We start from the raw sequence: 22866 nt of genomic DNA on the forward strand, positions 1-22866 counted from the left end.
CCCTTTATAAAAATAATGTAAAATAATAAATGAAATAATGTGTGTTTTGTTATCTGCTGCATATACAGTATGAGTAAAAATGTTGATGCACAGGAAAAGAGCCTGTCTCAGAAAAGCAGGATTAATGGCTGCTGTCATAAAAAGAGCTGTTCTGGGTTTTACTCAGTGCAGATATCCTGTTAACTCTGTTAGCCCGCTTGGGGGGACGGGGATATATGAGCAGGATATGAACGAAGGGTCACAGTGTCACACACCTAACACAAAACAGACACACTGCTTTGATTTTAAAAGTCAGCAAATAGTGTTAAAGAGGTCTCTCTGCAACGCATATGGTATATAATGCTCGGAGAACATGAAAATGTGCAGACAGAGTGCAGACCACAGCTAGCGGAAAAAGCCTCGGACACTGTGCTTGCTGACTGGATCACGTTCACCATGTTTTAATGGGTCTGTTGCCAGTGTGTCAGTATCTCTTTGCTGTACTAATGGCTCTGTTTCCAAAGGTCACTCTTTGTAATGGCTGCGTGTTGTGCTAATTGGGTCAGAATGACAACCAGATCCTCACCATCAACGCACAGGAAGCACAAAATTACTGCTTGCCTCATCATCATGCTGCCTCGTTGCTCTGCGGGGAGAACAAAACGCAGCAGGACAGAGCATGCTTCTCTGTTTACTTCCAGGCATTCTTCTTTCAGGCGTTATCCCGAAGCCATAAACATTATCTCTGTGCCAGTTACTTTCCTCTCTCTCCAGGCCTCCCATCCAGATGCCTGGCCCGGCAGTCCAGCCCCTCTGAACATGAACCACTATGCCAACAAGAAGAGCGCAGCTGAGAGCATGCTGGATGTGGCTCTGCTGATGGCCAACGCCTCACAGCTAAAGGCTGTGCTGGAGCAGGGGCCAAACTTCTCCCTTTACACCCCCATCATCACTCTCATCAGCATCTCCCTCTGTCTGCAGGTCACAGTCGGGGTCCTGCTCATCTTCACAGGTGAGAGAATAAACAGCCCAAGCCCTTTAAAAGGCAAGCTTCACAACCTTGATGTGCCCTTTGTTTAACATCCCCTCCACCCTGTCCCTCAGCAAGATGCACCAATGTCAAGTCCACTGATCCCTGACAAACAACCCATTACCAGTCAGACTAGCGGTAAGCACGGCAACCAGACCTGACAGCGGGTCAGAGGTCACTAGGTTAGATTGCTGCTGGGAGTCCAGGGAGGGAGGTTATTTCTCTGCTGTGTGGGAGAGACCGTGTTTGTTTTGGTTTCAGTGTCATTACTTAAAAACCTTTTGAACTAACGGGATACAAGTTTTATGTAGGTCATCAAAGGTTTTAACAAGCAATGTTAGAGTCAAAATATTGATTGAAACACCAGTCAGTGGAAGCTACATCTGCCCTAACGTGCAGGGGCAATTGTAACATATGGAATGCTTTCATATAAATACCAAGGACCACAGAATAGATATGGAATAATGTAAAACAATTTAATGTCTATTGAACAATTCATTCTAGTTTGATTAAAGCTAGGGTTGGTAAGTTATTCTAGAAGCATTTTTTTTTGTTATATTTGTAGATAATCATCCTGACAGCAATCAATAAATGCTCTGACAAATTAAAAAAAAGAAAATTCCAGTTACTGTGGCTTTTGCAGGCCTCTAATAAGCCTGTCAAAGATGAGAGATTGGTCAGGCTACCTGTCTGTCTACATACATGCCTGCCTGCACATACTCTGCATTCACTGTGGATTACCAGTCTTCCACAGGGCTAGGCGGTTGTTTTGCTATAAAGTTATTAGTGAGTTAGTTTTCCACTACTAACCAGCTAGCTTGTCAGCCGTGAGTACTAACAATAGCCCTGTACATTGTTTACGTTCATTATGATAATGTTATACATGCGAGTGAGACACAAGCTAGTTGGATTTGGTTAGCAATTATGATGCGCTGCACTCACAGTACACAGCCTCTGAGCTTGTTGTTCAGCAGCTAGCTAACTCAGTAGCACAAAGCACACAGCCCCTGAGCCCAAGGCTGAGTGAGCAGCAGTGGCAATGACAGACTGTAGTTCAGCCGCTAATTGACTAGCGCAAAGCACACAACCCCAGACCCCTGGAACAGAGCTGCAGCGGCAGCAACAGCCTACTTCAGCAGCTAATGTTAGCTCAAAGCACACAGCCCCTGAGCCATGCTAACACAGCACAAAGCACAAACCTACAGTAAGGTCTGTAGTAAGGCAGTGCATGTTCATTTACTAAGGAGAAGTGGCTCTGGAGCTGGTTTCTATAGTCTTACCAACCAACCAATCTTACCAAACAGTACAATTAATAGTACTATTATACAAGTGTAAAAAAAAAGTCTTGCCAGAAGAACCTGGACAAGTATGAGACATCGGTTTGTCTGTTTGCAGGCAGAGAGGGATCCCCACAGAGTATGTGCGTAATCTCATTGTTCTGTCTCATTTCTGGTTGGTGAAATTTGAGTTGATACAATCACCCCTTGTTACAATTGCCCCCAGTCTCCCCTATGTGTGTGAAAATGTGTCAGTATGAGTCATTGCGCATGTGTACGCATGTCTTGTAGTAAATAGGAAGAAATAAAACAAACCACTAAATATAAAGATGCCATCTGTTCACACATTCAGAGATTTTGACGATTGCTGTATTTAACAGCTGCATCTGTGGGTGGGAAAAAAAAACAGGTCCATTAAAGGATAAGTACCGTTTTTTACAACCTGGACCTTATTTCTGGCAAAAGATATGGTAATTTACTCACCCAGATAACTTTGGTGTCATTCGGCGTCGTTCGGACGAAATTAGATCCAGTGTAGCGGCGATATATCCATATAATGGGAGAGACGGGGCAGCGACACACAGCCTCTATATAACACATTATCTGCCACGAAACTAGTTAATTTCATCAATATTTTGTTACGATATGCTAGCGCTATTAGCCTCTGAGTCCGGGCTCGTCCGTTATCAACATCCGGGGTCAAACTAGCAGCAGCAGCTACAGGTAAACAAGCCGCGCTGTCGCGGGTGCGCGCGCAGCTCAGAGACGACATCTTCCAGGTCAGAGGTAGTAGATCAGCCTACAGACCCCGGATGTTGACAATAGACGAGCCCGGACTCAGAGGCTAATAGCGCTAGCATTTCATAACAAAATATTGATGAAATGAACTAGTTTCGTGGCAGATAATGCGTTATATAGAGGCTGTGTGTCGATGCCCCGTTACTCCCATTATATGGATATATCGCCGCTACACTGGATCTAATTTCGTCCGAACGACGCCGAATGACACCAAAGTTATCTGGGTGAGTAAATGACCATATCTTTTGCCAGAAATAAGGTCCAGGTTGTAAAAAACGGTATTTATCCTTTAAGATGGGAAGACGAGTTAAGATGAGATGTACCGGTGCAGGTTAGACTGCAGGTAATTTTCCTCTGACAGACTGAGCTTTAGCCAGATTGCACTGACTCATCTCAGCTCTTGCAAGAGGAACTGTTTTTCAGTTTATCTGAAATATAACTAAACTGGTGTATACAAACATACCTCTCTTGTGCTCCTCTTTCCATAGTAATCTATAATCTTAATAATATAAAAACAATACATTTTGATTAGTTTTTTTGGCCATATCCTCCATGAATGTTTGGTATACTTTCACTCTTATTTAAACCTCTTTTTATTTCTGAAATATTTTTTTACCGGTTAAATAAATCACAATATCTGTAATTAATTAATGTTTTCTGAAGTTTTTTCTGAAGCATCACGTGTCAGAAAGAAGGTCAGTCAGCATGTTCAAGTCATCACACATTCATTAAGGCCCACCCCCCCCCTTTGAACACCAAATCCTCTGACTCCACCGACCCCCCAACAGCCCCCCTCGTCTCCACCAGAATATCAAACACATCTCATTCTCATCGCTCTTTTCATTCCTTCGTTTTCTTTGACTGTTCTGAGCCCCGCTGCCCTCTCTGTTCCCCCCCCTCCGTCCTCCCCTCCCTCCCTCTCCACTGGATCCAGCTCTGTCTAATGGAGCCAGTGATGCGTAATGTGAGTGGCCTACATACCATCACCACCACCACCCTCCCCACAACCCCAGTCCACTCCACCCCAGGCAGATCAGACACACACATACACAGTGAGGAGGGGTCCTTACACCGTTTAACCTTTGGTTATGACCCTCAAACACACACACACACACACACACACGCACACACACACACGTACACATAGCATGTGCTTGTAGAGTCACCGGTCACTCCCCACTCACACACCTTAATTTTGACATTATTCCTAAGTCAGTCCCTGTGATGATGAAGATGACAACATTTGTTAGTTGTTATGTCATTATCACATAGATTAGAAGTTTTTTGTTGTTGTTTTGTTTGGATCAACATTTTAACAAAGCACAAATAAAATGAAGCAGTGATAAGGAAATAAAAGCTTCCCTTGATCAGGCCGCTCTTCCCTGTATTGTTTTTACTGTTTGTTTCTGTGTGCTTTGACCCTTTGCCTTAATGATAGAGTCATAGAGTCATGACTAAAAATAGTAGTGTAGTAGTGTAGTAAGTATTGGGATGTTACAAAATTAACCAATCTGTCCTCGAAATGACATCATTGATTGAAAAGGTAAAGTACTGCTGAGTAAACATTTCTGTCAACGCCTATCACAGATATAAATAGAAGATTAAGGTATTTAACCAAGTTTTACACAGAAGTAATGCATCATTTTCTTATCAGTCAACAGTCATGTCATCAGGTCAAAATCATGTTTATGAGCAATTTTCTTACACTCCACCGCAGTGTAGTCGCACCATTTGCTTCTGGAGAAAATTTTTAAAAAAGGGGGGGTTCAATTTCAATGGTTCTTTGTAAGACTGAGAGTTTCATTAAGAACCATTTCCATCCAAATGTTTGACTTATTAAAAAGTGTCTGAATGTTTTATCAATTTAAACACTAGGTTCTACATGAAACCCTTGGAATATAAAGGGGTTTCCAGTAGAACCACATTGGTGGGTCCTTATTAGCACCCTTAAAGGGTGAAAAGGTTCTGGACAGAACCCCTAGAGAGAGTTCTGGGTGGAATTATAACACCATAAAAAGGTTCTCGATAGAACCTCTGTAGGGGGTTCAGGGTGGAGCCTTCAGAGATGGTTCAAGGTATAACCCTTTATGTTGGGTTCTAGGTAGAACCCTCTAAAAGGAGTGTAGGATAAAGAAAGTTGTGAAGTATCAAGTTGATAAAACTATGTTCAGCATATTTTCCGAGTTATTAAAGAGGACCCCAGGGTCTCCACGAGACCAAACTGGAAATTAGTGTTCACAGACACAGCTATGTAAAATATCTGTTGTTATTTCCCTTGTGATATGTTTAATACACAAATGAAAATGGATTTACATACAACAGTCTTTTGTAGCTATTTATAAAAAACACAATTAAATTATTTGTGAAGTAACACAGGTTTCATCCCAAAACTAATCATAGTTTGTGCTCATGTAAAAGTGAACATATTTTCAAAGAGTTTCCCATTTTAATTTGGAAAGGACCAACGATGCAAAAGTTTTTGTTAGTCCCACTCTTTTGTGTTTAGAGAAAAGCTGATAGCTCATACAACCCCTTTCTCCTCATAAGGTCTTGAATATTGGATTCACTGCATTGCTGTGGGATCGCTCATGAACATGTGAACTTCCTGCGCCCTGAATTAAATATACATTGACTCATAGTTGACAGTAAATCTTTGTATAATGAGTTGGCTTGTTTCCCAGAATAATGTAGGATGCTGATGTTTGAGTGAACGTTCATTGACTGTGTGTTTTTGTTATTAAATTGTATTTCCTGGTTTTGTCCACAGTTCGATGGAACCTGAATGATGAACAAAAGCACTGGAGGCTGAACTTTTTGGAAAACTTAACCACAGGCCTGGTTTTTATGATAGTGGTCGTCAATGTCTTCATCACGGCATTTGGAGTCCACAGGCCGAACCGCAGCGACTGACCAAGAACGCACGCAGGTATTCTTTCTTTTTCTGCCAATCACATATATTCTTTATGTTCATCCTCTTTCTCTGCCCCCCTCTCTCTATACAAACAGTTTCTTTTCTCTCCTGCCTTTTACTGTGCAGTTTGCCCCAATAGACATCCGCGTAGTCAGCATGTTTTTGGTCCTCTCCTCTCCTGACCTCCTGACCCCGACCTTCACAATCCTCCCTACCTGACCTACAAACACACTGACGTCTCTCGGCTCTCAGAGAAATTTCCAGCGGAAAACAACTCAAGAACAAAATCCAACCACTGTTCATTTACCAGAAAATCATTGTCCTGCGCTGCAGAAAACAAGAGAGAAACAGCAAAGGGGGACAAAGGGGTCTGGTACACAAACAACACAACAATTGTTCCTCTTGGACAAACAGGAAAGTGGAGACAGGCACATGTGACCTCACGCTGTCTGTCTCCTTTGCTGCCCGAGAGTGACCTCGAGGATCGGCCAGACACACAACCACAGTTACACGAAAGCTTCACAGGCTTCAATTTTTAATCACAATGATGACGTACACGCAAGATGTCATCGTTCCTTTCCAGACAGCTGATGAATCTGTTGAGTAAATATATGCGCAGCAGAGGAGGGCGTGACTCATGTGACTCAAAGCTCTGACACACCTTTACAGCTACAACCTTACCGACACATGTCCCCGACCGCAGGCGTCATGTCTAACATTCAATTATAACAATGTTTGACTCTCTGTGCTATGGAGAGTGTCTGTGGTTCTCTGGACCGGCAGCTGGTGAGTCAGAGTCAACACAGCACAGAGCCCAGCAGAACTGCTTGTTAAAATGGAAGCTTTAATTAGTCTGTATCTCAGCAGTGTCACCGAAACCCTAATTAGAGCCCATGCAAATGCTCAGTTTATACACTTGAGTGGTTTAACACAAACGTTTCGAGCCTGTTTCACATAATCGTCCGCTAAACACCACAAGAATATACATGCTTGCATCTATCATTTTCTCAACGTGACTGTGACAGAGCACCTCCGAGATGACAAACCAACGTCACTATCTGATCCTCTTCCTCCTCCACAACTATCACTGGTAACCGTGGAAACTGCCAGACGAGCCGCGAGCCAGATTCATGACACACGCGGCTCCACTCAAGGCAGATCTGTAGACTGATAAATATATACATAATGTATGTCCGTGGCTCCTACTCTTCTGGCTCTGTGGAAAGATGCTGACTCCGCGGGGGGTACGACATCAGAGGATGCTGATGAGCAACCAGGAGATTTTTGGGTTGTGTGAAGTGGGACTATTAATAGCGCTCTCGTGGGAATGTGGATGCCAGATTTCAAACTGGACAATCACCCCGGTGACACTTCCAACCCCCTTTAACACCCACGTCCCCATCCCTCTTTCTTTCTCTCACTCCCCTTTCTCTCTCTCATCTGTTGCTCCTTCTTTGTAGGGAATACAGAGGCGGGAAAGTGACGCTCAGTGACGCAAATCCCCAGAGATCCGACACCTGACACCTGTACTGTATACGTACCATCTTTGATGCAGCCATTTTCCTGCTGATTGACTCAAATAAGAAGTACTTGAAAGGGCCTTAAGTGAGTATGAAATGCATCCGCCCCTGCACACAAGACTTTCTTAAGCAGTCAACAGCGTTTAATGTAGCATTTAATTAAGTTGACTTCAATCTTTCAATCAATTTGATGTCATTATTAATTAATGCGGGCTGCCCTCGATTTGTCATTGTAAGAGCACTCCAGAACATTTTCCATCATCCTTGTTGCCCACTGCGGTGCACTGAATGAGGGAGCAGTGCCCTCTAGTGTAACTTTCAGATAGATGAGATACATGTGTGATCATCATCTCCATTTCATGCTCACAGCAGACAGAGCAGCGCCAGATACAAACCCGGAAAAGCTAACCAACCAACTGCTCACTGTGATACTCCTAAAGACCATACAGTATTTGATGCTGATTAAATGTACACATGTCTATGCATATCTTTTCTCTGGTAGATTAAAATAAGATGCAACTCCAGGTGATGCCAAAATGTTTTGTGCTTTATTGAGCAAAAGTTGAACATCGTTACTCAAAAAGTCAAATTCAAGGGACCAGGGCTGCAGTCGGATAGTCTTTATTGTTTAGGAAGGTTCCTAACAGAGTGACAAACTATCCAATGCTGCGTTCAAGACAACTCAGAACTCCCAAGGGAACGCCACTTGAAGGATTCTTACGTGTAATCTTGCAGCAAATCCATCTACCCCTTGTTTGACATCTCTACAACGCAGCAACCATGGGAGAGTGGGTAGGATGTATTAGTAGGTGTACAGTAGCCTTTTTGTGTTAGGCTAGTGAAAGGAATATTTAGATATGTTTCCAAATATGAGTGCAGTAAAATAAAATACATACTGGCGTCTATTACCTTGTGTGTTGTTTCCCTTCCTCTGTTATGTTTATATATGCAAAGAGGCTGCGCTGCTGAGGGTGTAATAGTATGTAAGACATTATTTTATTACAGTGAGCCAAGACTTCTTGTTAACTTTTGGCATCTTGCACCCAGAACATTTGGAGGATGGGAGTTGGAAAATTCAACTAGTAAATTTGTGCCTCCAACGCAGCAGATGTCTTTTCTAACCTCCGTTAGCACATGGTACGCTGGACCATCCTTTTACTAAAGGAAAGGAGACAATGCCAGCCACTGTTCCTTGCAGTCCTGGTTTAAGTGCAGTCACTTGCAGTTGTCTTGACCTCATCAAGATCAAGGAAAAGCATAAAGGAAAAGTGTTTTTGACCGCAGCCCATCCCTGCACACCAACACAGGTGCTTTCACTTCCGTTGCCCGATTAGACTTTTTCTCAGGATAGAGTGGGTGTGTACAAACTGCACTTGATTGACAGTTCCCTCCACTTTCAGTTGGTTTTGTTCAGAGCCCTCGAGTAGAGAGAGTCGCATCATCTCCATTTACTCCAAATAACCTTTTTTTAAAGCAATGGCGGATTGTGGAGCCTCACAATACATCCCAGAAGTTAGCTGCAAATACTAGCAGCCCAGTACATTAAGTCAATCACTCAGTAAATCATGTTGTAACTGCAAACTGCCAAACATTGTACTTCTGTGTCTTTGTAAATTATCTGAAGTCTCAGTGAATCACATGACGATCAGCATTTTGTACTTCTGTTGTTGTGACTCTCTCTGTACTCTCTACAGGTTCAGCACACACAATGAATCCATGTAAGACTCATACATGCAAGAATTATGGTAGAACATTACATACATGTCAGCTTCTCAGGGTTTAAAAAACAAGTCAATTAGTGCTTACATTTTAGAAAAAAATGTCTAGCTCTCAAGGAGAATGAGTATGGCACAGCAACGTGGCAAATGTCATGGCTTGTCCTTCGAGCGGGGCTTGTTCTTCAGCATTGAAGCACCTTACCAGCCCCACATTTACTGCTTTCCAACCTCAGCATAGGAAATTAAAACATCTTTACTAAGTCTTGCTGCAGAGCCGTGAAGAAACGGACCGGTGCATCTCAATGTCTGACCCTCTGTGGGCGGAAAAGAGTGGCAACAAAAGGTTTCAGGAAAAATGAAGGGAGAGGATTGTATAAACACAAACAGAGTGGAAAGCGAGTTTTGAATACGAAAAGAGGGGCTATGGATGCTTTTGTACGTTGATATTCAAAAGTAATTTCAAATCTCCATGGACAAATCAGTCTGAAGAGCTCTCCATCATTCTGTATGACTCACCTCTGTAATAGTAGAGCATTGCAATACAAACTACAAAACTGAAGCAGCTCAGGAAGAACATTGGTCCTGCAGAAACAGAGAGAAAAAGATAAAGTAGACCAATAATAAACAAGTGAATATCTAATCAGCAGGTGGGCATACTAAATGTGCATGGTGGGTCAGTGTCTCACTAATAAATCAGATATACTAAAAAATAACAAAGACACACTAGAATGAAAACCAGTATGTGGCAAGAGTCAAGAGTCTAAAACTGCTCTGTGAAAAGACGCTTGTCTTGTTTTTCACGGTCTAAACACGTCATCATTTCTTCGTATGACTCGTGATTTGAAGTCAGTGTTTCACTTCATCACTGATGACCCATTTCCCTGCTGACACACCTTTGACCCAGTGGATGTGCCCCCTGACTGTTCAGAGGAATGCAGGACAGAGGAAACTGTTTTGGACGGTGGTGGGGGGGTTTACACGTGAGCTTAACTGACCCACAAAGCCAAAGCTCTGGATGCGATGGGATGATGAATGGTGAAGCAGTGCAGAACAGTGGGGCCCACATTCTGATGCCAGGGGTTAAAAGGTTCAGCAGACAACTACATGTGCTGAAGAACAAAGCTTGGTTGGGCTTAAGGGGGCTTATCGGAGGATCAGTGAGGGGGGACAGAGGCACCCTGACTGACACACAAACTGTAAGACCACCGTACTTTAGAATCAAACCACAAATTATTATCACATTACATTACTGTCCACCATTTCGTAAGTTTAGAGACACCTTCTTTAAACAGCTCATCCATGATACCCATTTTGTTTGACTGTAATGCTTTTTGAAAAAGAACATAAAACAAAAAAATAAATGAATTAATAGTAACAGAGTAGATCTATGGATTAGATATGCATTCACTGTCCCTGTTATGGGTTACGTTCTCTCATTATTAAAGCCTCTATCAGCTCATACACACAAAAATCTTCCTCTCATTTCAAAGTGTATTGTCACATTTTAATGCAGTTCTGTGCAGGGACATTTGGGTATATATCACATCACTTTCTCTTGCTTTCTCTTAAACTACACAGATTAAAAATAATTTAGTTTATGGCTAGTTTACGTTAAAATGGTGGCACAGGAGGACATGGATGAGTTGCAGTCAGTGTGTGTGATATAGATGCACAAAGTTTTAAGACTCAATACCTTTTAATACATTGTTTCATCTTAGTTAATGTCAAATTCTGTAGGAAAAAATGCAATTCAGGGAATAATTCCTGTGCTTTTATTACAGAATCACTGTATCGTGATACTATCGTCATCATGGGCAACATATTGTGAATCGCATTGTGTTGTGAGCTACTCTGTGAGTCCCTGCCCCAGTTTCTTGGATTAAAAACGATTGTTTTGGTCGACAATAATTACATCTCAGATGTCAGAGTGATGCACCAAAGAGGAAATGTTTTCATATCAGATCCAGCTCACACCTGCATCTCTACATGACGATAATATATAAACTGACTGACCGCTCACTCAGTTAACTTAAAATCCCTCCAAGGTGATTTTTCTAAAATAGATAAAAAATAAAAACCATGTACACAAAAAATTATGTACTTAAAACTGTGACATGTAAAATTCCTTCTAATGTTATTTCATATATTCGATGTAAAGTCACATTTAATCCAGAATGTTTCCATCGAGTTGAGTGATTGTGTATGAATTAGCTAACGAGATGTGTGATTTATTACAGGAGACAGAATAACCGATCTGAAATGTGTAACTTTTATGTGTAATAAAATGTAAGTTCCCCATGACTATGTAATAATTGAATAAACACATAAGGTTAATGTATTAAGTATACACATTTTATCAGACTAGATTATTTAATCTATTCACATTGACTCAACATTATAGAAAAAAATGTGCATTAAATGTGGCACTTTACAGATAGTAGATGTCTCTTTGCAAATTAATATTAAAATCTTAAATCAAAAACACGAAGCACAGGACAGTAGTTTGCGATGTTAATTAGATTTACCTCTGTCATTAGGCACATATCGCTCTGGGAAGATTTCCACATTGTACGTCCATTTTGGATCTTCCATCTCTAGAACAGAGGGTAAACATGGTTACTGGTAAACCGCACACTTTAAATAACAGCCTGAGTAATGTCAGATCCACGACTTTAACTGCAGCCCAGGCTACACTCTGCATCTTAAATAGGATGAGCTTACCTAAGGCCAGACAAGGCAACTACACAGCAGGGGATCCACCGTTAGAGGACACTGGGGAAGTTGCTAGTGAGATCACAGTCTCTACTATTTTAAGCAAGGCGAGGCATTTCTGCACTTAGATACATATCAAAAACATACTCTGATGCGAGTCTGCAGGGCCACATCTTTAAGAAGAGAGCGTTCTCACCTATCTGCAGCGCTACTTGGAAATCTTCATCCACTGAAACCTCTCACCTCTCTGTATGACTCTGGTGGGCAGACTGGAGTAAACGTCCTCAGCGTGGATGTGAAGTCCTCTGTAGAATTCATGACATGCCTCCTCTCCCTTCCCATGCAGGTGCTTCAGCAGCTCAGCTAACCGCACCTCGGTGGCCACGCTCAGGTTCCTGAACTGCAGGGAGACACATGCTGAATTGAATCACTGTAAACCGGCAGCCAGAGTTCAAATTCAGTTTAGCAGATCCAAGTGACTGAAAACAGGATTTTTTATTTTTGTTGGAGCGGTGTCGTATATTATCTGTAGTGACCTTGTGTGCTTCCTTGTCACTGAGTATCTGGGGGTAGATCCTGTTGAGCTGCAGCACCAGCCTGTCAACCAGTTCAGTGTCCATCCTCTGGTCTGAGCACAGGAAGTGAGCGTCCCTCTGGAGCTGCTGATGGTGATCGTCAATGTCTAGTCAAAGACGAGTCAGAGATAAAATGTTAAATACATGCTAAGTAGAGTGAACCCTGCCCTGCACTTATTTGTGTTGTAGTGTGGACACCAGGTGAGAAAGAGGTCGTGACCCTGAGCAATAAAGGGCACAGAGCTACAAGGCTCCAGTTGAAGGCGTGCAGATTTATGTCTAGTCTTAAGTAGTTTCCTAGTAAGCTGGTCTTGGCAGCAGTCCTGCTCTGAGAATAAATGACTGAGAGGTTAATTCTCATGTTTAGAAAGGTAAATACACTTGCTTTCTGGCAACACTTGAAAATAAACAGAATCATTTGACTATAATGAATAACATGAGTCTGAGTTAGGGTGTTCATAGATAACAGAGCACAGTAGTTACAGTGGAGTGTTTTGCTGATTGTTAAAGGTGTTGGATCAACTTGATGCTCATTTTCAGCTAAGGCTTTTAAAAAGTTACAGTCCCTGATTTTGTTTTAGTTCCTATATAGCACCGCCAAATCTGCAAATTTTCCTGCCAACTCACTGTTGACTTCCTCCCCTCGCTCACTTTGATGGAAGAAGACGGTGTGAGAAGAGAGAAAACGAGGGGACATATAACAAAAAAAGGCGGTGCGCAGTATAGAAGCAGAGGAAGTGTCCGTTGGGAAGTCCTGGTGGTGGCTAACCCGTGACCGTTGTTGAATTTTGCCTGTGCAGTTATGTGTTTGACATCAGTCATTAGTATAGCCCGACCGATACTGGATTTCTGGAATTGATGCCGATACTGGGGTCTAAAAAAATCCAATATCGATATATTCTTATATACACAGAATATTTACATAAACACACATTTTTAGTCATTAGGATTTTTGAAAAAAATGTTCTTGTAATTACTGATTTTATCCTCCAGGTTATCTCTCAACATCTGCACAGTTTTTCTGCAGCATGCTTTTTCAGTTTTTCTTTTTTTCGATCCAACTGCTTACATCTTTAAAATGGTGCATTATGCAGTTTGGGGGAAAAAACATGTTTTAGTTAGAAGAGAAAAATAGATTTTGATGACTGAATAAACAATGAGTTTCATACTGTTTTGCTTTATTTATATTTTCTAGCTCCACACATGGTTGCGGGGACCTTATTCTTCTCTGAGAACAGATTGTTCATTCAATCATGGAGAAAAATACATATTTTCAATTTGTATTATTACCTTAGTATTTATTTTCCAAAACTACATAGTGCACCATCAAACAAGTGAACGCAGAATATCCTGGTATAAACTGAATTGAAATAGATGATTAAATTCAATAAAACTGCCTCATCACAGTGTCAGACTTATGCCAGTTCGTTATTAAAAAAAACAATCCTTGGACCAAACCATCACTCTTATTTTTTAATAAAGGTCTGGATTGCTCCATAAGCAGAATTTATTGAACAGAATGCAAAACCTGCCCATCAAACTGCTCATGTTTTATTTATAGGCTGGATATTTGCTCAACATTCAGGCTCAGATATGTATTCACATAAAGCCAAGATGAATGTATTAAATCAATAACAACGACCACACTTCGAACTAACTCTATGCAACAAGTGGCGCACTCACACTCACACACACACTCTTCACTCCAGGCGGTCATCCAGCCTGTGTGTCCTTCAAGTCACTGCGCGGGGATTACTGTAAATCATCAAAACATCTTACCCTTCAGTCACAAACCTGTCATACTGACAAACACACCGAGCGTGGGTCTTGCTCGCTTCGACCGACAGCCTCCCGGTGAAACTTCCTGTTCTCCCCGGTGTGACGGTCCCTGCTGTCCAGTTACATCAGCACGCTGCGCCGCCCAGGGGCCCACGTGTCTGACCTCAGGGCCACATGATCATTATCAGTGCGGTAGACTGAGCTGATTACCAGGATCTGATTAAGATATCTGTTGCAAACAATGAGCCACAGAGGTGTTGTCTATCACTTTATTTCAGTCCCTTCCTCCAGTTATAATGACTGCACTGGGCCAATTAGACCAGGCAATAATAATAATAATAATAATAATAATAATAATAATAATAATAATACTTTTGTCAGTGATACATTCTTTACCATGTCACTTTGTGTGTTGAACATACAGCTAAAGGAGACATATTATGCTCATTTTCATCAGTTTATTTTGGGTTACTACTAAAATAGGTTTACATGCTTTAGTGCTCACAAACACCTCAGTTTCCCCATACTGTATCCCCCCTCTGTCTGAAAGGCTCTGTTTTAGCTGCTGTCTCTTTAAGGGCCCCCTCTCAAATACCCCAGTCTCCTCTGATTGGTCAGCTTGCACAAGCCTGAACCAGCACCGCTAACAACAGCGGAGCAGCTGTGCTAACTCGATTCTTCCGTGCCAAATTAGCCACCATGAAGCCACTTAACTGAATGAATGAATGAATAAATATATGTAATAATAATAATAATAGTACAAATAATAATTGAAGCCAAGGCGGGACTACTGACGAGGCGTTTCAGCAGCAGTGTTTTCTGTGGGAGAGAGGAGCTTCTGCTGATGCAGATTTTGTACTTTTAAACTTTCATTGAAGGAAAGGAAAACGGAAAAAAAAAAGAAAAGCATAATAGGTCTCCTTTAAAATCTGCACAATCATGTCGGCTTGTAAACATCTGCCTGAGAGAGAAACTTACACCATCACACTCCTTCCATCGTTACCAGAAGTGTTTAATTTATTTACATTCTTTAAAAATTGTATTTACATACTGGCCAGTGGTTTCCAGCTGCTCTCTTCCACCAACTTCCTCAGCTGCCTACAATGTACTGTGAGCCATGCCCGCACAAAAACCTCAATTGTTAACTTAAACCTCAACGTAACAGTTAAGTTTGTTCCTGGAAAGCTCAATTACAGGGAGTCGTCCAACAAGGCTGGTGTCCCAAAAGTGCAGTAGCTTCTCTTTTCAGACAGAGGGCAGTGTGCCATTACAGTTTACAAAAGGCACATAAGTCTGTTAGATCAGTATGCCTACAGAGCCCTCACACTGTGTAGAGCTGCAGACATAAACATTTCAACAAGATCAGGAATGTTCAGTTAATATTTCCCATAGTCCTCATTGATACAGTCGACGCTGACATATGTGGTCGGCGAGCAAGTTCTTGATTCATACTGATATAATCCGTATGGAAAATTCTTTGGCAGGGTTTATGTTCCTCGAGTTAGACTCATCTGTGGTTGACAAACTGCTCTGCTGTCCTCCGTACTGCCACACCACACCGGGCCCCGTGGCTGAGATCTGCACCATGCCTGGGCTCGTAGGTTGACTGGAGGTCTGAGGAGGTCCAAAGTACTGAGGTGGCGGACCGGAGATCTGTGAGGACTCTGCGTATCGGGGTAAGAGAGGCTGGTCGTAGTCGTTGCCGGGGAGAGCAGAAAGCTGAGGAGCAGGGCCATATGCGTGGCCAGGACCATAGGTGTACTGCTGATGATATCTGAAGAGGAAAAGACAGGAAGTTTCTTTAATGTTTCAGCTGGTTGAGGGAAATTTAAAGTTTTTTCTCCCTTTTGATTGTTTCAGCACGCATCTCACCTGCAGGCTCGCATGTTCTCACACATAGCTGGGTTTCCAGTGTCCCACAGAGAAAGCACCTTCTCCTGGGTGTTGTTGTTGTTGTTGTTCCTGCAATTTTGGCTGTACCGAGACCTGTTGTCTTCCCGACGTTGGGCCTGCTCCTCCCACTGCCACACTTCTGCATCCCTGTTTAAAAAAAATACATTTAAACTTGAACGTCACTATTTCCAGCCCAGTCGCCAAGATGTACATGTCAAATTGACATTTCATCAATGTCATGTCAGATGTCATATCACATTCACATTACATGTTTATGACCTGACTCTTTTTATGACAGGAGATGGTGGCTGAGCTACAGGCTGCAAGGCTTTAAAGCCAGTGACCTCAGTTCAAGACTGTGTTCGACATTTGTAAGCATGACATGGATATTTTTTATGGAGACCTCAGAAATATTTCCAGTCGTGTTTGTGGCAAGCAAAACAGGTAGACGTGATCTTTTCTTAACCTAACCAGAGCCTAAGCACACAGTTCCTCTTTCCTTTATCTTCCAATGATGAAAGTCACTAAATACATTCACCCAAGTACTGTACTTAATTACAATACTGAGGTACTTGTCTTGAGTATTTTCATTTCATGTTATTTAATACTTCTACTTCACTCCATTTGTTTATATATTGTTGAAGTGTTAATTAGTCACATGTCCTTGTCATGTTTCAGATGTCTATGAGTTGTTCGTTCCATCAAAGCGACTTTATCCTCTCAAACTCCCAGATGGTTCCATGAACAGTAAATACTTTTGTCAATAGTGGAAAGAAAGCAAAGAAATATCTGTCACAAAACTAATTTTCTTTCTACTTTTGGACCCCATTATTCATCTGTTAACCCCACAGATTTATCTTGTGACACTTTGAAGGGACCTGAAATAGGGAACCGCAGGCATAAACTAGCTTACTTTCAAAAAACCAGCTCCACCTTGCCCTCAAATGCCACTTATGCATGATGCATCATTATTAACATTTTAATAATGTAAGGTAATATATGTCAGTCACAGAGACCATTTCCCTGCACTTTCACCTTTGTATAATTTCTTTACCGAGCGACGAGGAACCCTCTAACAAGTTCCCTACTGCAGCATTTTATTTCAGCCACCATTTTTAAAAAAAATCTGCAGCTGAAGAACAGTTTGTGTTTTGTTTATTGTGCTTCAACACATCAACATGGAGCTACAGAGGAAAACATACAGCAGATGGACTGACGTCTGTCGTTCCTGTACGGTCAACCATAACAATGTCAAAAATCTGTCTTCTAAAACAGATGCCTTTTTTTTTCATGCATCAGCAGACTAATTTGCCTTATCTTTCGCAAATCTCTAGGCTGTTATAGAAATGCATTTAACAATGGGCTCAAGGAACCTTTTTAGTTCCTTGACAAGTAGGTCTTTACTTTTACTTACAGGTTCCCTGTGGTGTTTTTTACTTCGACTAGTCTCTGTGACTGACCCCATCTATTGCCAGATCTATAGGTGGCAGAAACACGCCAAGATGTGCAGAAATGTGCCAACAAAGGCAGCGATGAAGGAGACTACGAGCTAGTAAAGATGGATGTATCTAATGCTGGAATTAAAATACTTAAAGGACACACACACAGCACTTTTAGCAGGATGTTTCCCTTTCACTCACCTCTCCTCCTGTTTCCTCTTGTCCTCTTTGATGCAGTCGAGCAAACAGCAGGTGATGAAGGCCACGGACATGATGAAGATGATGGCCGAGCTGACAATGGATGCCAGCACAGCCACGCGGAAACCATGGTCCTCAAAGGGAGACAGAGCTGGAGTGCGAGAGGAAAAAGACTATTGACTGATTCATCGACTTCATGTCCACGTCATGCACTCCACAGATTAGACGCCTCCACTCATCACGCTGCAGAATTCATGTGTAACAAGTCCTGATCGGACCAGAATACCACATCAAACTAATCTGTCATTATCATTTAATCAGAGGAGATCTGCAAAAAAAGTGCAACAAAGTTCACATGCCGGCTCATCATGGAACGGATGACAAACCCCAAAAACATTTCACTTTTTTTCAGTTTCACATCAGACTGCTTCTTCTCTCCCGTGATGATTGACCCTGGAACATTATTAAGATTGTGCTCTCACTTTTTCCACTCACTCACCAAAATAATGACTAACTGTGCACCTGCTTGAATTTATTCCTCTCTACCTGCATTAATATTCCTCTTAAATGAGCTTCATCCCCAGGTAGCATATTATTTTCTCTGGAATGTACTCTTACATAATTTAGAACATTAATTAGCGCAAGTCAACTAATACCTTAATCGCCTTCATGTAAGATTGTCCATAGCCACAATGCCCATCACATAATGTTTAATATATATTCTGTCTCTTCAGAATAATGAGCTGACAGACAATTCGGGGGGGAAGTTTTGCCGTCGCTGCAATTCTCCCAGTAATAGTATTGGAAACATTTAATCTGCACACAAAACACATTTCAGTGTAGGAATAATTAGATTCATGAAGAGCAGCCAACTCCTGCACCGAGGGGCATTCTTTCGATATTATAACTATCGTGTCTAAGTCTAAGTTTATACTTACGTTTACAGTAGGGCTCCCCCACCCAGTGGGTGCTGTTGATGTCCATGATGCACATCAGCTGACTTCCGATTAGTTTGTGTTTGGCCGGGCACTGCAGGGAAATGACCGTGCCCACATTGGTGCCGTTGCCCTGGATGATCCTCTGGGTACCCAGGGCTGGCAGGGGCATGGGTGTGCACTGAGCCTGGGCCTGACCTAAAAGAAAGAGTGCGTGCATCAAAAACACTTGCAGTGATTGAATTATGTTGCAGATGTTAGATGTGCATAGATCACCAGAAGTTCACCCAAAGTTTGAACACATGTATTATTCATGCATCTTCAGCAGAAATGTATTTTCTCAGAGATATCAGACATCTCCGATTTTAAAAGTAGCACAACAACAATTTAGGGCAAGCAGTGTGAACAACAAAGGAGAGACGAGTGGAGCACTGCAGATGAGATTCATTGTGGAATGGGACAGTCATTCCACAGCTATCAGCACTGAACCCCTGTAGGGCTGCACAACACTGCGTGACAAAACACTACCCCCCCCTTCGAAACAGCCCGGTGCTGCGCTGCATCGAATTTTAACAGTATCGAAACAGGAAATGTGATAAATCATTAAACAAAAGGCCTGCGAGGATGGTGGAAACACACAGGCCATCTGGAGCCATGCTAAACAACCCGCTTATCATACAGCACTGCACTGCACTGCACAGCGTATTACAGGAGGGGAGGCTCCTCACTGTGTCATCTCAGTACGCCAGCAGTCTGGCACAATGAACCTAAAACATAAGGGTATCACTTCATCATGACACAAGCTGTAGGAATGCAAATAAACACAATGACATCAGCTCAGTGACTTCCAGCAGAACTGGGAAGGAGAATCAGATCAGGCGCAAGAAAAGTCAAAAACAACTTGTTCACTGAGAGGAGCTTACTTCTGTTTTCACTCGAAAACACAACAGGATGTGACATTGAATAGATTTTGTAATATTTATCTTTGTAACCATCAAAGGAGACATATTATGCTTATTCATTTTTGTTCTTTCCTTCCGAGTTTTTTAGGTTCTGGTGCATGTAAAAGACCTTGAAAGTTTAAAAGGTCAAAAAAGCTCCTCTTTCCCGAAGAAAACACTGCTCCTGAAACGCCTCGTCAGTAATCCCACCTCTAATTTGGTGATTTAGTGACATCACCTTGCGTCATCATAATTGCATAATTTATGCCCAGCTGCTAGTTTGGCAGTAAGACTTGATTTAGCACAGCTGCTCTGATGATGTTAGCGGTGCTGGGTCAGGCGTGTGAGAGCTGACCAATCAGAGAAAACAGGGTATTCAGGAGGCGGGGCCTTAAAGAGAGGGAAGCTAAAACAGAGCCTTTCAGACAGAGGGGAAAAACCAGAGCTGCAGCACTGGACAGTATGAGAAAACTGTGGTGGTGTCATAGACAGAGACGGGAAGAAAGAAAGAAAGAAAGAAAGAAAGAAAAGGTCAAACTCAACTGGGATGAACACTTCCCTCAGGTCCATTAGCATCAGCTCACCATAGTCGACTTTATGTAACACAAGGACGCACTTCATTGCCGATAAGTAGACAGCATCACTTTTACATAATGTGTGGGGCTGCGTGAGCTGCGTGTGAGACGCCCAGCTGTGCATGGCCTGTCATGCACGGCTGTGCAGAGAGTTTCTGATGTTAAAATTACAGGCGTTGCCTCCCTCTTTACTTCCTCTTCATTGTTTTCGATTCATTTATTTAAATTCTTTTTTTTTTTTTTTGATCAGGATGAAAGGTGCGCATGGAGTTCAACAACCCCACACCACGCTCACTGTATGATGTAAAGTGTATTTATTAATGCAATTTATATGCATCCGAAATGATCACACACCCATCAATAAAAGTCATCTGTGAATGCATCCTAGAGCAATTTTTAGGAAACTGCTATCACTGCCAGTAACATAAGTCCCTGAAGGGATGTCGCACCAGCGGAAACACAGGTTTATCATAAAGGTAACGCGCACAAATAATCTCTCGAAATGTTGCAGCGAGCTTTTATTCGGGTTAGTGTTTGAATTCAATTGTAAAATTCTAACATAAAAGCCTTTAAGTTAATGACAGAAGTGCCAAGTGCCGTGAACAGACCTCCGTCCCACACATATCCTACACGTTCAACTCGAGTATGAAGTGGACACCATTTGGTTCGCTATTTTTCAATGTCTCACCTGATTTATTCCGGTCACGGCCGTCATCTCTGTTTGTAAAATCAGTCCTGGACACATCTGCTATCGAAGCTGTTGCCGCTGACATGGTGGTGACAGACGGACGCCCGCCCAGTCCGCTCCTTGGTTGTGCGTAAAGACTGCGCAACGGTGCTCCTCTGTGCCCGGTACAGGGTAAACAAGTCAGGATTCCGTAGCGTGAGCCCCGATCCTCTCTGCCTCCTTGCGATCAGCCTCCACAGAGTGCACCCACAACGCTTTCTCAACGCATCATTCACTTCTTCTTATGCGCGGTTTGGACAGTGCGCCGTGGCTGCCGTCGCGCAGGCGGATGAGCCTCTCGAGAGGTCGGAGACAGATGAAGCGATCGGTCAAGACCTTGTCGACCGAGGCAAGGATGACTTTCTGGATTATACCAGGTCAGGTCAAGTTGCGTATGTAAGAGCTGCGCTTTGTGGGCTGGACGAGAAACTACATCAGCAGTGAAGCGCTCTTTGCTGGCAGGATGTCGCACCGTCGTTCTGGTTGAGCCTATCAGGATGTGGTGTTTTTAGACAGGGGCTGAAAATGTGCGAAACACCCTAAATTAGTAACGTGCAGCTTACAGTAACATCACAACAACACGTCTACAGTCCAGAAGCTTAAAGGATAAGTTCACCAAAAAAAAACAACAATGAAAATTCAGTCACTATCTTCCCATTACTCAAACTACAGAGGGGTTTTTGAACAGTTTATTTGCACAAGAAGTGGGAGAACTCAACCCATAAAGGAACATTTAATCCATCAGTTTACAGAATGATCCAAATTCACCAAATCCGAAGATGCATGGCTTTCACTGGAAAGGAAGGGGACAACATCATAACCAGAGAGCAACCAAAGCTGTCAGACACATGTAGCAGGGAAATGAGTGCAAAAACTGTCTTTGCATAAAAATGTAAACATTCATCTAAGTGTGAGTATAAGCACCTTACATTTGTACTTAAAGGAGAAGTTCACCCAAAAATGAAAATTCAGTCATTATCTGCTCACTCCTCATGCAGGTGGAAAGTGTTGCAGCATTCTCCTAAGCAACTGAAGTAGATGGGGACTAGTTTTAAATATAACAACAGAAACAATTATTAAAAAGGCTCCATAGTCCAGGTTAATCCATGTCCTTGGAAGCCCCGAGATCCCAAATTGATTTGAGAAGACGCAATTAACACCCTCGACACGCGGTTGAGCTCGTGCGCCAACTTCAGACGAGGTGCTCGCTAACACTTTTAGCTCTGCAGCTAAAGTGAAGATTTCAGCTTTAGAAAATGTGTAAATAACATTTCATCAAGTCAATTTTGGATCTCGGGGTTTGCACTGACTATAAAAACAACAAAAAACAAAAATTAAGTCATAACATGGCTCCATACAGCTTGTCTAGCTTAATCAAAGTCTCTGGAAGCACTGAGATCTCAAATTAGTTTGGAAAGACAGTATTTACACCCTTTTAAAAGCCAAAATCTTCACATTAGCTGATGAGCTAAAAGTGATAGCGCGCACGGCATCTGAACTGGGTGCACAAGCTTGATTGGTGACCAGGGATGTAAATTGGGATCTTTCCATCTCCGTACGAGCTTTGTGGAGCCATTTTATGTTTTCTTTTTGGTTGTTTTTCTTTTACATTTTAGAACAAGTTCCCATCTACTTCAGTTGTTTAGGAGAAGGCTGCAACACTGTTCTGCTGTGAAGCTCCTGAAAGGTTTCGCGGACTACAAAACATCGCCTGGTTTTCCAGAGGCAGGAGGGTGAGCCGATAAATGACTGCATTTTCAATTTTTGGGTGAGCTTATCCATTAAGAGGTTTTTTTCAAATCAGAAAGAGGTGGTTTTTAATGAGTTTTTTTGGCAGCGGAGGACCATCACAGGGGACT

The 22866-nt window shown here is 42.3% G+C and overlaps 3 protein-coding genes across 4 annotated transcripts; 1 reads left to right on the top strand and 2 right to left on the bottom strand.

The window, feature by feature from the left end:
* Window positions 1–758: 758 nt before the first annotated feature.
* LOC311264795 (ninjurin-1) lies at window positions 759–7996 on the top strand. 2 transcript variants are annotated; one of them, XR_014623489.1, is made up of 4 exons: window positions 759–991; window positions 5852–6010; window positions 7456–7600; window positions 7885–7996. XR_014623489.1 is itself a non-coding variant. In XM_084365901.1 (3 exons), exons 1-2 carry the CDS (start codon window positions 799–801, stop codon window positions 5992–5994), a joined length of 336 nt encoding a protein of 111 aa, XP_084222027.1. In that variant the 5' UTR covers window positions 759–798; the 3' UTR covers window positions 5995–6010; window positions 7456–7614. The 2 variants fall into 2 exon arrangements, 1 of the variants encoding a protein (XP_084222027.1); XM_084365901.1 differs by lacking the exon at window positions 7885–7996 and having other exon boundaries at window positions 7456–7614.
* Window positions 7997–9446: 1450 nt separating this feature from the next.
* On the bottom strand, window positions 9447–15418 carry LOC311264743 (caspase recruitment domain-containing protein 19-like; the record flags this gene model as incomplete). The annotated part of the gene is made up of 6 exons (XM_084365833.1): window positions 9447–9547; window positions 9750–9815; window positions 11759–11827; window positions 12189–12345; window positions 12482–12627; window positions 15409–15418. 6 exons carry the CDS (start codon window positions 15416–15418, stop codon window positions 9447–9449), a joined length of 549 nt encoding a protein of 182 aa, XP_084221959.1.
* susd3 (sushi domain containing 3) lies at window positions 15291–21478 on the bottom strand. Its single transcript, XM_084366316.1, has 5 exons — window positions 20969–21478; window positions 18768–18962; window positions 17833–17980; window positions 16172–16339; window positions 15291–16073 (listed from the first exon to the last, which is right to left on the bottom strand). The coding sequence occupies exons 1-5, from the start codon at window positions 21051–21053 to the stop codon at window positions 15746–15748; spliced, it is 924 nt and encodes a 307-aa protein (XP_084222442.1). The 5' UTR covers window positions 21054–21478; the 3' UTR covers window positions 15291–15745.
* Between the last annotated feature and the right edge of the window lie 1388 nt (window positions 21479–22866).

Source organism: Pagrus pagrus (genome assembly GCF_965226575.1).
Source record: "Pagrus pagrus genome assembly, chromosome: 11".
NCBI classification, from domain to species: Eukaryota; Metazoa; Chordata; class Actinopteri; order Spariformes; family Sparidae; genus Pagrus; species Pagrus pagrus.